General features: G+C 37.8%; 1 protein-coding gene across 6 annotated transcripts in view; it reads left to right on the top strand.

Moving 5' to 3' along the window:
- Nucleotides 1-12,033, top strand: part of BCAR3 (BCAR3 adaptor protein, NSP family member) — a 138,774-nt gene extending 126,741 nt beyond the window's left edge. For all 6 annotated transcript variants that reach the window (XM_045036216.1, XM_023258917.2, XM_023258916.2 and 3 more), the window contains 3 exons: nucleotides 581-692; nucleotides 8,164-8,376; nucleotides 11,412-12,033. In XM_045036216.1, the coding sequence (XP_044892151.1) occupies nucleotides 581-692; nucleotides 8,164-8,376; nucleotides 11,412-11,590 (504 nt within the window). In that variant the 3' untranslated portion in view covers nucleotides 11,591-12,033. The remainder of the gene's footprint in view (nucleotides 1-580; nucleotides 693-8,163; nucleotides 8,377-11,411) is intronic.
- Nucleotides 12,034-12,236: the final 203 nt, after the last annotated feature.

Below are 12,236 nucleotides of genomic sequence, written 5' to 3'. Positions count from 1 at the left end.
ATGGTCTGGGCAGTGTTCTCTGTGTCTCAGACATTATTACGAGTAAATTAAAATGCTGTATGTTCTGTTTGTCCATGCTTTCATCAATATAACCTCTGGACAGTTGGCAATTCCCATCAACATTTACCATGCATGTATTCTTTGACCCAGTAATTACACTTCTGGAAATTTATCCCCCCAGATATTTTCACACATAGACACATTTGCAAAATCTTCACAAGGTACTTTCATAATGGAAAAAAATTTCTAAAACTCTCTGGGAGACTAAACTTTATCCATAAAGTGGAACTTCATGCAGAAGTTTAACAAAATAAGGCTGTCTGTGCTTGTTTTGTACTACTTCTATGGAAAAAAATGTGTAATGTATGAGATGCATTTTATATAAAAAGTTGTGTATATGTGTGTGTGCAAAGATTCGTGCACACACAGAAGAAACTGAGCTGCCTCTGGATGGGCCATCAGAGCAATACAGAACAGGGTGGGATGGGGGTTAGCCTTTCTCTATACGATGCTCTCAACTGCTTTGACTTTATTTTAAAGAGAGCCTTTTCCAAAATGATCACACCTGTCTTTCTTCCAGATCACAAGGTTAGAAAAAACATGGACTGCCCTCCGGCACCAATACACCCAGACCGCCATCCTCTATGAGAAACAGCTGAAGCCTTTCAGCAAAATCCTGCATGAAGGCAGAGGTGAGTGCAGAGTCAGCACAAGCAGGCGTGTGTCTGTGAGACCATTAGGTCACGTCTGCTCTGGTTTGATCAAAGCCTTGAGCCGGACATATCATGATACCCGAGTTATCTGTAGGATTGTTGATGGATCATCAAGGCTTTTTATCAGATGACAGCATCACTTCTAGAAGAACTGCAGTTGCCAAAACAGGACATGGGCTACCAGTCATCTCATTCTGTGCTTACCTTTCTTAATTGAAGTGTAATGTATGTAGCATTATATTAGTTGTAGGTGTACGATGTAGTATTTGTGTCTATTGCAAAACGATCACAATCCCATCAATACCTACATCATACACAGTTATGAAATTTTTCTTTCCTGTGAGGAGAACTCTCAAGATCCACTCTCTTGGCTCCTTTCAAATGTGCAGTGCAGTGTTAACTATAGTCACTGTGCTGTACGTTACCTCCCTATTACTTTTTTATTCTGCACCTGGGAATTTATATCTTTTGACCCTCTCCACCCATTTTGCCCACCCATAACCCCCAGGCTCAAGCAACCATCAATCTGTTCTCTATATCCATAAGCTCAGGAACTTTTTGGGGGTTTTTGGTTTCATTTTTTTAGATTCCACATATAAGTGAGATCATAGTATTGACACATATATTACATATGTAAGATATACATATATAGTTACAGTATTGATCTTTTTCTGTGACATATTTCACTTAGCAAAATGCCCTCAAGGTCCATTCATTCATGTTGTCCCAAATGGCAGGATTTCATTTATTTATTTATTTTTTTAAGTTTAAGACAGAAAGAGAAAGAGAGAGAGTGCATGAGCAGGGGAAGGGCAAAGAGACAGGGAGAGAGAGAATCCCAAGCAGGATTCTCACTGTCAGCACAGATTCCGACACAGGGCTCAAACCCACAAACCGTGAAATCATGACCTGAGACAAAACCAAGAGTTGGACGCTCAACTGACTGAGCCACCCAGGCATCCCTCATTTCTTATTTTTATGGTTGAGTAATACTCCAGTGTGTGTGTGTGTGTGTGTGTGTGTGTGTGTATTTATAAATATGTATATAAGTATACCCACGTTATCCATTCATCGCATCAGTGGACACTTTGGTTGTTTCCATATCTTCGCATCAGTGGACACTTTGGTTGTTTCCATATCTTGGCTATTGTAAATAATGTAGTGAACATGGGGTGCAGATATTTTTTTCAATATGTTTTTGTTTTCTTCAGATAAATACCCAGAAGTGGAACTGCTGGATAATATGGTAGTTCCATTTTTAATTTTTTGAGGACTCTCCATACTGTTTTCTATAGTGGCTGTATTAATTTACATGCCTGCCAACAGTGCACAAGGGTTCTCTTTTCTCCACATCCTTTCCAATATTTGTTATTTGTCTTTTTGATACACCCATTCTAACAAGCGTGAGGTGACATCTCATTGTGGTTTTGATTTGCATTTCCCTGATGATCACCTTTCCATATACCTGTTGACTATCTGTATCTCCTCTGGAAAAATGTCTATTTAGATCCTCTGCCTTTTTCATTGGTGTTTTTTTTTTCTTTCTGCTTTGCTGTTGACTTGTATAAATTCTTTATATATTTTGAATATTAACCCCTTATCAAATATGATTTCCAAATATCTTCTCCCATTCAGTAGTTTGCCTTTTCATTTTGTTGATGATTTTCTTTGTTGTGGAGAAACTTTTTAGTTTGATATAGTCCCACTTGTTTATTTTTGCCTTTGCTATCAGAAAAAAAATCATTGCCAAACTAATGTCAGGAAGCTTCTGCCTATGTTATCTTCCAGGAGTTCTATGGTTTCAGGTCTTACATTCAAGTCTTTAATCCATTTTGAGTTGATATTTGTGTATGGTGTAAGACAGTGTCTGATTTTCATTGTTACATGGGGCTCTTCAGTTTTCTCAGTACCATTTATTGAAGAAACTGTCCTTTCCCATTGAACATTCTTGGCTCCTTTGTCATAAATTAAGTGGCCATAAATGCATGGGTTTATTTCTGGGTTCTCTATTCTGTTCCGTTGATGTAGGTGTCTGTTTTTATACTAATAAAATATTGTTTTGATTACTATAGCTTTGGAATATAGTTTGAAACCAGGAAGTATGATGCCTCCATCTTTGTTCTTTCTTAAAACTTCTTTGGCTATTTGGGGTCTTCAGTGGTTCCCCCATATTTAGGATTGTTTGCTGTATTTCTGTGAAAAATGCCAGTGGAATTTTGTAAGGATTGCACTGAATCTTAGATTGCTTTAGATAGTATGGACACCGTGAACACAGAGTATCTTTCCATTTTTTGTGTTTTCTTCAGTTCTTCCATCAGTGTCATATAGTTTTCAGTATACAGGTCTTTCAGCTCCTTAAATTTATTCCCACATATTCTTTTTCATTTAACTGTACGTGGGATTGTTTTCTTCATTTTTCTTCCTGATAGTTCATTGCTGGTGTATGGACATGCAACAGACTTTTGTATATTAATTTTGTATCGTGCAACTTTACTGAATTCCTGTATTAGTTGTGACAGTTTTACTTCTTCCTTTCCAGTTGGAATGCCTTTTATTTTTTTTCTTGCCCAGTTGCTCAGTCTAGGACATCTAATACTATGTTGAATAAAAGTGCTGAGAGTAGGTATCCTTGTCTTGCTTCTGATCTTAGGAAAAAAAGGTTTCAGCTTTTCACCATTGAGTATGATTTAGCTGTAGGTTTGTCATATATGATCTTTATTATGTAGAGGTATGTTTCTTCTATACCTACTTTGTTGAGAGTGTTTTTAATCATAAATCGATGTTGAATTTTGTCAAATGCTTTTTCTGCATCTATTGAGTTGATCATCTGATTTTTATCCTTCATTTTATTAATGTGATGTGTCATATTGATCGGTGTGTATATGTTGATCCATGCTTGCATCCCTGGAATAAATCCTACTCGATCATAGTATATGATCTTTTTTAATGTATTGTTGAATTCAGCTTGTCAGTATTTTGTTGAGGATTTTTGCATCCTTGTTCATCAGGGATATTGCCTGTAATTTCCTTTTCTTGTAGAGCCCCTGTCTGGTTTTGGTAGCAAGGTAATGCTGGCCTCATAAAATGAGTTTGGAAGTATTCCCTCCTCTTCTATTTTTCAGAAGAGTTTGAGAAGGATTGGTACTCATTTATGTTTGGTAGAATTACCAGTGAAGCTATCTGGTCCTGGATTTTTGTTTGTAGGGAGATTTTTGATTATTAATTGAATCCCTTACTGGTAATAAGTTTGTTTAGATTTTCTATTTCTTCATGATTCAACCTTAGTAGGTTGTATATTGTTAGGGACATATTAATTTCTTCTAGGTTGTCCAATTTGTTGGTGTATAATTGTTCATTGTAGTCTCTTATGATCCTTTGTTTATCTGTAGTTTCAGTTGAAACTTCTCTTTCATTTCTGATTTTATTTGTGTCATCTCCTTGGTGAGTCTTTAGCTAAAGGTTTGTCAATTTTCTTTTCAAAGAACCGGCTCTTAGGTTCATTGATACTTTCTATTGTCATTGTAGTCTCTATTTCATTCTGTTCTAATCTTTGTTTCCTTCCTTCTATTAACTTTCAGCTTTGTTTGTTCTTTTTATAGTTTCTTGATGTGTAAAATATGTTTGAGATTTTTTTTGTTTCTTGAGATAGGGATTGATGAGTATGAATTCTCTTAGAACTGTTTTTGCTGCATCCCATAGATTTTGGTATGTTGTTTCTCGATTTTCATGGTATTCTTTTAGTTCCCTTTTGACCCACTGAATGTTTAATAGCATGTTGTTCAACGTCCACATATTTGTAATTTTATACTTTTCTTCATGTAATTAATTTCTGGTTTCATACCACTGTGGTCAGAAAAGATGCTTGATAGGATTACAGTCTTCTTAAGACTTGTATTGTGACTTGCCATATGATCTACCCTGGAGAATGTTCCATGTGCACTTAAGAATACGTATTCTGTTGATTTTGGATGGAATACTCTGTATATATCTGTTAAGTCCATCAGATCTAATGTGTTGTTAAGGTAGTTATTTCTTACTGATTTTCTATCTGGATATCTGTCCAGTAAGTGGGGTATTAAAGTCTTCTACTATTGTGGTGTTGTCTGTTTCTTCCTTTAGGTCTGTTAATATTTGCTTTATACATTTAGGTGCTTCTATGTTGGGCACATAAATATTTACAAATGTTATATCCTCTTATCAGATTGATCTCTTTACCATTATGTAATGCTCTTTTTTGTTTCTTATTACAGTCTTCATTTTTTTTTAATTTTTTTTAACGTTTATTTATTTTTGAGACAGAGAGAGACAGAGCATGAATGGGGGAGGGTCAGAGAGAGGGAGACACAGAATCTGAAACAGGCTCCAGGCTCTGAGCTGTCAGCACAGAGCCCGATGCGGGGCTCGAACTCACGGACCGCGAGATCATGACCTGAGCCGAAGTCGGCCGCTTAACCGACTGAGCCACCCAGGTGCCCCATTACAGTCTTCATTTTAATGCCTATTTGGTATAAGTATAGCTCCTCAAGCTTTGTTTTGGTTTCCACTTGCACAATTATCTTTTTCCATCTCTTCAACTTTCAGTCTGTATGTGTACTTATATCTGAAGTGAGTCTTTTGTAGGAAGCATAAGGGTGGGTCTTTTTTTTTTTTTTTATCCATTCAGTCACTGTATGTCTTGAAAATTTAGTCCATTTACATTTAATTATTGATTGGTGTACTTTTTGCCATTTTTCATTGTTTTCATTCATTACTTGCTTTCATTATTTTGTTTTATCATTCCTCTCTGCCCCTTTCTTTTTCACCTCATTAGTGACTTGATGATTTTCTTTAGTGATATGCGTGGATTCCTTTCTCCTTATCTTTGGTGTGTCTACTGTAGGTTTATGCTTCCTGGTTACCTTGAGGCTTACATTTAACAATTTATAACAGTCTACTATTGAAGTTGATACCAACTTAAGTTTGAATGCATTCTAAATCTCTACATTTTTACCTCCCACACGTTTTGTTTTTGATGTCACATTATACATCTTTTTACCACTTCCGTCTTTTAACCTTCATACTAGCTTTATTAGTGATTAATCCATCTTTACTATTTACTTTTATAAGTGAGATTTGTACTTCTATATGTTTTGTTAATAATTAACACCCTTTCTTTTCAGCTTACAGAAGTCCCTTTAACATTTCTTGTACAGCCAGTTTAGTAGTGATGAACCCCTTTATCTTTTGTCTAGAAATCTCTTTCTTTCCCTTTCAATTCTGAATGATAGCTTTGCCAGATAGATTATACTTGGATTGGAAGGTTTTTTTTCTTTTAGCACTTTGAATATATTGTGTGAGTCCCTTCTGGCTTCTAAAGTTTCTGCTGAAAAATCTGCTGATAGACTCTTATGGTAGTTCCCTTGTACATTACATGTTTTTCTCTTACTGCTTTTTAGATTTTTTCCTTTTCACTAACTTTTGACAATTTAATTGGGTAGGTCTTATTTGTAACTCTCTGGGCTTTCCTAGATCTGGATGTCTATTTCCTTCTCCAAGTTAGGGAAGTTTTCAGCCATTATTTCATCAAGTAAGTTTTCTGCCCCTTTCTCTTTTTTTCTAGGACTCCTATAATGCAAATGTTAGTTTAAGGGAGTTATGGAATGTCATCAAGAAGACTATATTCACGTTTTTCTTTTTTTTTCTGTTTGCTGCTCTGATTGTATGAGTTCCATTGTCTTGTCTTTGAGTTCACTACTCCTTTCTTCTGCTCCATCTATTCTGTTGAAACCCTCTCACGTAATTTTCAGTTTTCTTCAGCTCTGTGACTTCTGTCTGGTACTTATATTTTCTATCTCTTGACATCCTCACTGTGTTTATTCTTGACCCAAATTCAGTGAGCATCTTTATGACCACTATTTTGAACTCTTTATCAGGTAAATTACTTATCGCCATTTCATTAAGGTTTCTTCTGTGTTTTGTTCTTTCATTTGGAACATATTCCTGTTTCTTCATTTTGCTTGCCTGTGTTGGTTTCTGTGCGTTAGATGAAACAGCCACCTCTCTCAGGCTTGAAGAAGTGGCCTCATGTAGGAGATGAACCTTATCATTCAACCCGGACCTAGTTTTTGGTTGTCTAACCTTTGTGTTTGTCCAAGCAGTCTTTTTTCTATATTTCATGGCTCCCAGTAGTTGCGGATATGTCAAGACCTGTCAGTGTCCCAAAGTGGAGGGTCTCAGCACCCAGATTTGGTCAGTTGGAAGCCAGACCCTCAGGCATCAGTTTTTTAAATTATGCAAATATATATAATCCTGTGGGAAGGCAAGCATAAGCCCCACTGTCCACCAGAGCCAGGTAATCTGGAGGTGTCTCCTGGGTGACAGTTGCAAAAAAAGGGCTTCAGAGAAATGTATTAGCTAGCTCCCTTCTGAGAGGTATCAGGAAGCTATAGCAAGGCAGAAGAGAGTGCAAAGATGGGTCCACAACCCTACATTATCTGGGAGCATCTCTGTAGGCCCCAATTGTGTGCCAAACATGAAGCCCACCCCTCGGGCCAAAGCTCCAGGACAAGCAAATAGGCTTCTTTCCCAGAAAGACTGGGGATGTGTCTCAGTCGGCTGTCTGTGCTGTGCCTTAGGGGTGCCTGTCTCTCCAGTTGTTACAGTTGTGAGACATGGAATCACAAGTCCCTTTGGCCTTCAGAGCCAAGTGGTCAGGGCTGTATCATGAGGAACAGCCACAAAAATGGAGACACCAGATGTATGTAAAATCTCCCCTCTGGAGATACTGGCACTCTGGAATTTGGCAGAGGGAGAGCATATAGATGGTGCCCACAGGAAGCAAGAAAAAATGATGGCACCTGCCGGCTAGAACAAGGCAGAGGAAGAACGTGAAGATGCTGCCTGCCAGCCAGCGGATCCCTGGCTGTGCGCTAAATTAATGCCTGCTCCTCAGACCAACTCTTCAAGATTAGCAAATGAGCCCCTCTTAATTGGCTGACTCCATGGTGAGCCGTGGGGCAGGTGAGTCTGAGCACACAAGCCCTTTAAGAGCTCTTTCTCAGATTGTCTCAGACTTGTGGGTCTTGCGGATGTATGCAGGGTTGATTTTCAAAGCTAGATGTTTTGGGGGCTTGTCTCTTTGGTGCAGGTCTTAAACGCAAGGAGGCTGCAAGTTTTGAGTTCTCTCCCAATTGTGGGTTGCTGTGCCAGGGTTGGGGTTTATGACAAGACTGAGTCCTGACCTCTCCTACCTACTTCGATGTGGACCACGTTTTGTTCACCTGATATGTAGGAGTTGCTCAGTTTTTAGTTTTTTTCCAGAGGAATTTCCATATTTACCTGCAGAGTTGTGTGTGCCCACTGGGGGGAGGTAAGCACAGGCTCCTCCTACGTCACCATCTTGAATTGGAACTGTCTTTGCTTAACTTGGAAAAAAGAATATAACATAGAAAACCTTTACCCTGTTTTTCAGAGTCTACGTGTGTTCCCCCCAACAAAATATCAGTCCCACTATTGATGCCTCTTGTGACCTTAATGGAGCGCCAGGAGGTCACTTTTGAAGGAACTGACATGTGGGAAAAAAATGACGAAAGCTGTGAGATTATGCTGAACCACTTGGCAACAGCCCGTCTCATGGCAGAGGCTGCAGACAGCTACCGGATGAACGCCGAGAGGATCTTGGAAGGTAAGAGCTATGTTCTATAGGCCACTCTCTACTCTGCAGAGTGATTAGAATGAAGGAACTTTGAAAAAGCATGGATGGTCTCAGGAAAAGACCAAATCGGAAAGATGAAGGCATGAAATTCCATTTCTTACGATGAATCCTTACTTTCTCTTAATCTCTAAGTGACTTGAGAGTCCTGTTTATCCTTTTTTATGTGTTCGGTTGTGTCAGTGGCATAGAATAAGCTGAGAGAAAGGGTCAACAAGGAATTGGTCATCCTACCTACCATTAGAACTCCTGATCGGAGCTATTTGAAGATGTGATGGGCCAATATGGGGAGTTAGACTTCTGTGTGACTTCATTTATCTGCATTCCTGTTTCTTCCCAGTCACACTGGGAGGTGAGCTCCCCTGCTTTTAGCATCAGAGGGTCCAACACAGGTAAAGGCACTGCAGAGACAGCGTGGAGAGAAATATAAACCACCAGTACTTAGGTCTGGATTCATGTAAAGTGTGCCTTAAGTAATGACCACCTAGACTGAAGGAGGTGGATGGAGGTGGGAAGGCCTTCCCTGTAGGACTGCAGCTGTGAAAGAGTCTGTTAAGGGTTTTAAACATGGGAAAGTGTCATGACATGGTCAGATTTATTTTAAATTTTGCATCTGTGTGTGGGAGGCTGGAGAGCTGAAGGCTTGTAGGCAAAAAAGACCATTTAGGAAGCAGGTACGAGAAAGAAGGCTTTATTCAAGGTGGTTATCAGGAATGACTATTTTCTCTTCTTCACTGTATTTCTGAAATTCTCCAAGGGCCCAAAGTTATATCCACAAAGTTAAGAAAAAAATTATATAGGGCAGGAGAGGCCTATTTATTTCACCATAAAGCAAAGTTGTTGCTTCAGAACCAGAATTTGGGTCTAAACAATTTATACTGTATCTGCTGTAGGTTTAAGAACTACATACCTGTTTCAAGTTTTTCCTCAGAAAGTTCTCCACAGTTGGCAGTGTAGGATTCAAAAAATAAAAGCACATAATTCAATTCACCAGATATTAGAGTGCCTATTTATACAAGGCTAATAACTCTACTACCCTAAATGTTGCCTAAGTCAATATATTAGAATGGGTTTTGAGAAAAGCACTTTAAGCTGCTCTATAGCAAATCACTTTAAAGGTATCTAATGGTATTTCTCAGTTAATCCTGCTACAGGTTTATATAGCAAGTTCCCATTGCTGGAAGTAACTATGAACCCAGTAGGAGCAGAGATTTGCTCAACTAACAAATACCCAGCCCAAGGCAGGGACTCAAAGCATGTTAATTGAATGAATGGAAGTCGTCATCTGGCCTCCAGGATGTTATCTGTCAAAGATATTCTGGCTTCACATGGAAGGATGGACAAAGAAGGCTTCTATTCTTAACCACAAAGATCCTATAAATCTAGATGGTAGAGATATATTTAAGGACAGAGCAGATTAAGCCAGAAGTAATCAAAGATGAGAACCACAGCCTGTCTGACTCTTTGGCTGTTGGTCTCTACTTCACTAATAGAGTTGACTGAATATTCTTGGCTTTAAGTAGAGCAGATCTTCTCTTATGAAACAGAGGGAGAGAGTCAAGAAACAGATCCACACATATGGCTGTCAATATATTTTTGAGAAAGGTGCCAACGAAATTCATTGGATTTAGTCTTTCAACAAATGGTGCTGGAACTATTGGATATGATATGCAAAAGAAAAAATGAATCATCTTTACTGCATACCATATACATTAATTAATCCAAAATGGATCACAGACCCAAATGTAAGAGCTAAAGTATAAAGCTCCTATAAGATGACATAGGGAAAATTCACTGTGGCCTTGGATTAGCAAAGCTATTTTAGGACCCAAAAAGCCTGAACCACACCAAAAAATGCTGATGAATCAAAATTCTAAATTTTGCTCTTCAGAAGATACCATTAAGAAAGTAAAAAGGCAAGCCACAGACTATAAGAAGATATTTGCTAAACATTTATCCAATTAAGTATTTATATCTAGACTGTATAAAGTACTCTTAGAATTCATTAAGACAAACAAGATTTGAATAGATGCTACACCTGAGATCTTCAAATGACAACTATACAGAAAGATGTTCAAAGCATTCGTCATTAGGGAAATATAAATTTAAACCACAGTGAGATAATACATACTGTCTAGAATGGTTACAATTTAAAAAGAATGATAATACTAAGATTTGGCAGCTTGTGGAGAAGCTGGAGCTGGTGAGAATATAAAATGGTACAACCATTTTGGAAAAGAGTTTGACAGTTTCTCTAAAATAAACATAGATTTACCATATGCCCCAGTAATTCCTCTACTACAGAAAACACATGTCCGTGCAAAGACTTATATACAAATGTTTACAACAGTATTCATAACAGCCAGAAACTGGAAACAGTCCGAATCTATCAGTTGGTAAATGGATAAACAAAACATGGAATGTCTGTATAACTGAATACTACTCAGCAGTGAAAAGGAATGAATTGATAACAGGCAACATGGAATACTCTCAAAAACACGGTGCAAGATAAACCAGACCTAAAGGCCACATTGTAGGTTTGCATTTCTATCAAATCTGTAGGTGAAACAATAGCAACAGAAAGCAAAGAGGCACTAGGTAACTTGTGAGGGTGACGGAAATATTCTAAAAGTGGTGGTGATGGTTCTACAACTTGTACAGGGTATTCTAAATCAAACTGCAGAATCATGACACATAAACTGTACATCAAGAAAGCTGTAAAAACAGAACAAGGTACTTTAAACACTTTCCCACAGTGGCTTGTGCACACCAATTTTATTCTGTCCTGTTTTAGTCAGTCTCCTTGGTATCCCTTCTCTGAAAGTGCTCAGGTCCTTGACCATGGGGCTCTGCCCTTCCCTTATGGAAAACAGAGCCTGGATTTTTCCTTGGGGCTCTTCTTAAAGTTCTGATACAAGATGAAGTTCATTTTGATCCTACCTACCTTATGCAAGTAGTCTTTCAGTCTGTATTTGAAAACTGAATTAACTGTTCTCTTTTTATATTAGGTTTTCAACCAGATGAAGAAATGAGTGAAATCTTCAAGACTGAATTTCAAATGCGATTGCTATGGGGCAGCAAAGGTGCACAAGTCAATCAGACAGAAAGATATGAGAAATTCAACCAGATTTTAACTGCCCTCTCACGTAAATTGGAACCTCCTCCAGTAAAGCAGGCAGAGCTTTGATAACTCTCGAGAATACCTTAGGATATTATTTCAAGCTTCTCCAGTTTCTTCTTTGGGAAGGCTTATTGTTTGATAAAGTAACAATGTGCAAATCTGACAGTATACAAGCTTTTAGTATCCACAGGATATTAAACATGTAAATTGCACAGAGCACACTTATTTATGAATTGTTTAAAATTACTACTGATTTTAAAATGAAGATAATTTATTATGAAGGTAACTATTGCTAATGTTGATCAGCAAATTTAAGAGAAGATCTGGCTATGTTGGCTGGTTGCTTTCTATTACTGAGGCGTTTGACCATTTTAAATTTCTTGTCAGATAAGTGTAAATAGAACAGAGTTTAAAAGCATGAAACATTTCAGAAGGTATCAGTTGTATGATATTCTTTAAATATGAGAAATGTAAATAGTCAAATGAAAATATATCTTTTTGTGAAACAATTGTATCTAGTCTCTTTAATATTAAACAACTCATCAGCATAGAATAATCTTATCTCCTACCTTCTTCTCTAGAGACTATATCCTAATAAACCAAAATTAATGAGCGTGGGATGGAGAATTTAAGGTTCGGCCTGGGAGACAGAGTCAATAGTTATATAGGGTAGACCTGTGGTGTTTGCTAGCAGTTGACTTTGGTCAGGTTA

The sequence above is a fragment of the Felis catus genome, chromosome C1 (genome assembly GCF_018350175.1).
Source record: "Felis catus isolate Fca126 chromosome C1, F.catus_Fca126_mat1.0, whole genome shotgun sequence".
Lineage (NCBI taxonomy): Eukaryota > Metazoa > Chordata > Mammalia > Carnivora > Felidae > Felis > Felis catus.
This window is presented reverse-complemented; position numbering and strand designations above follow the sequence as displayed.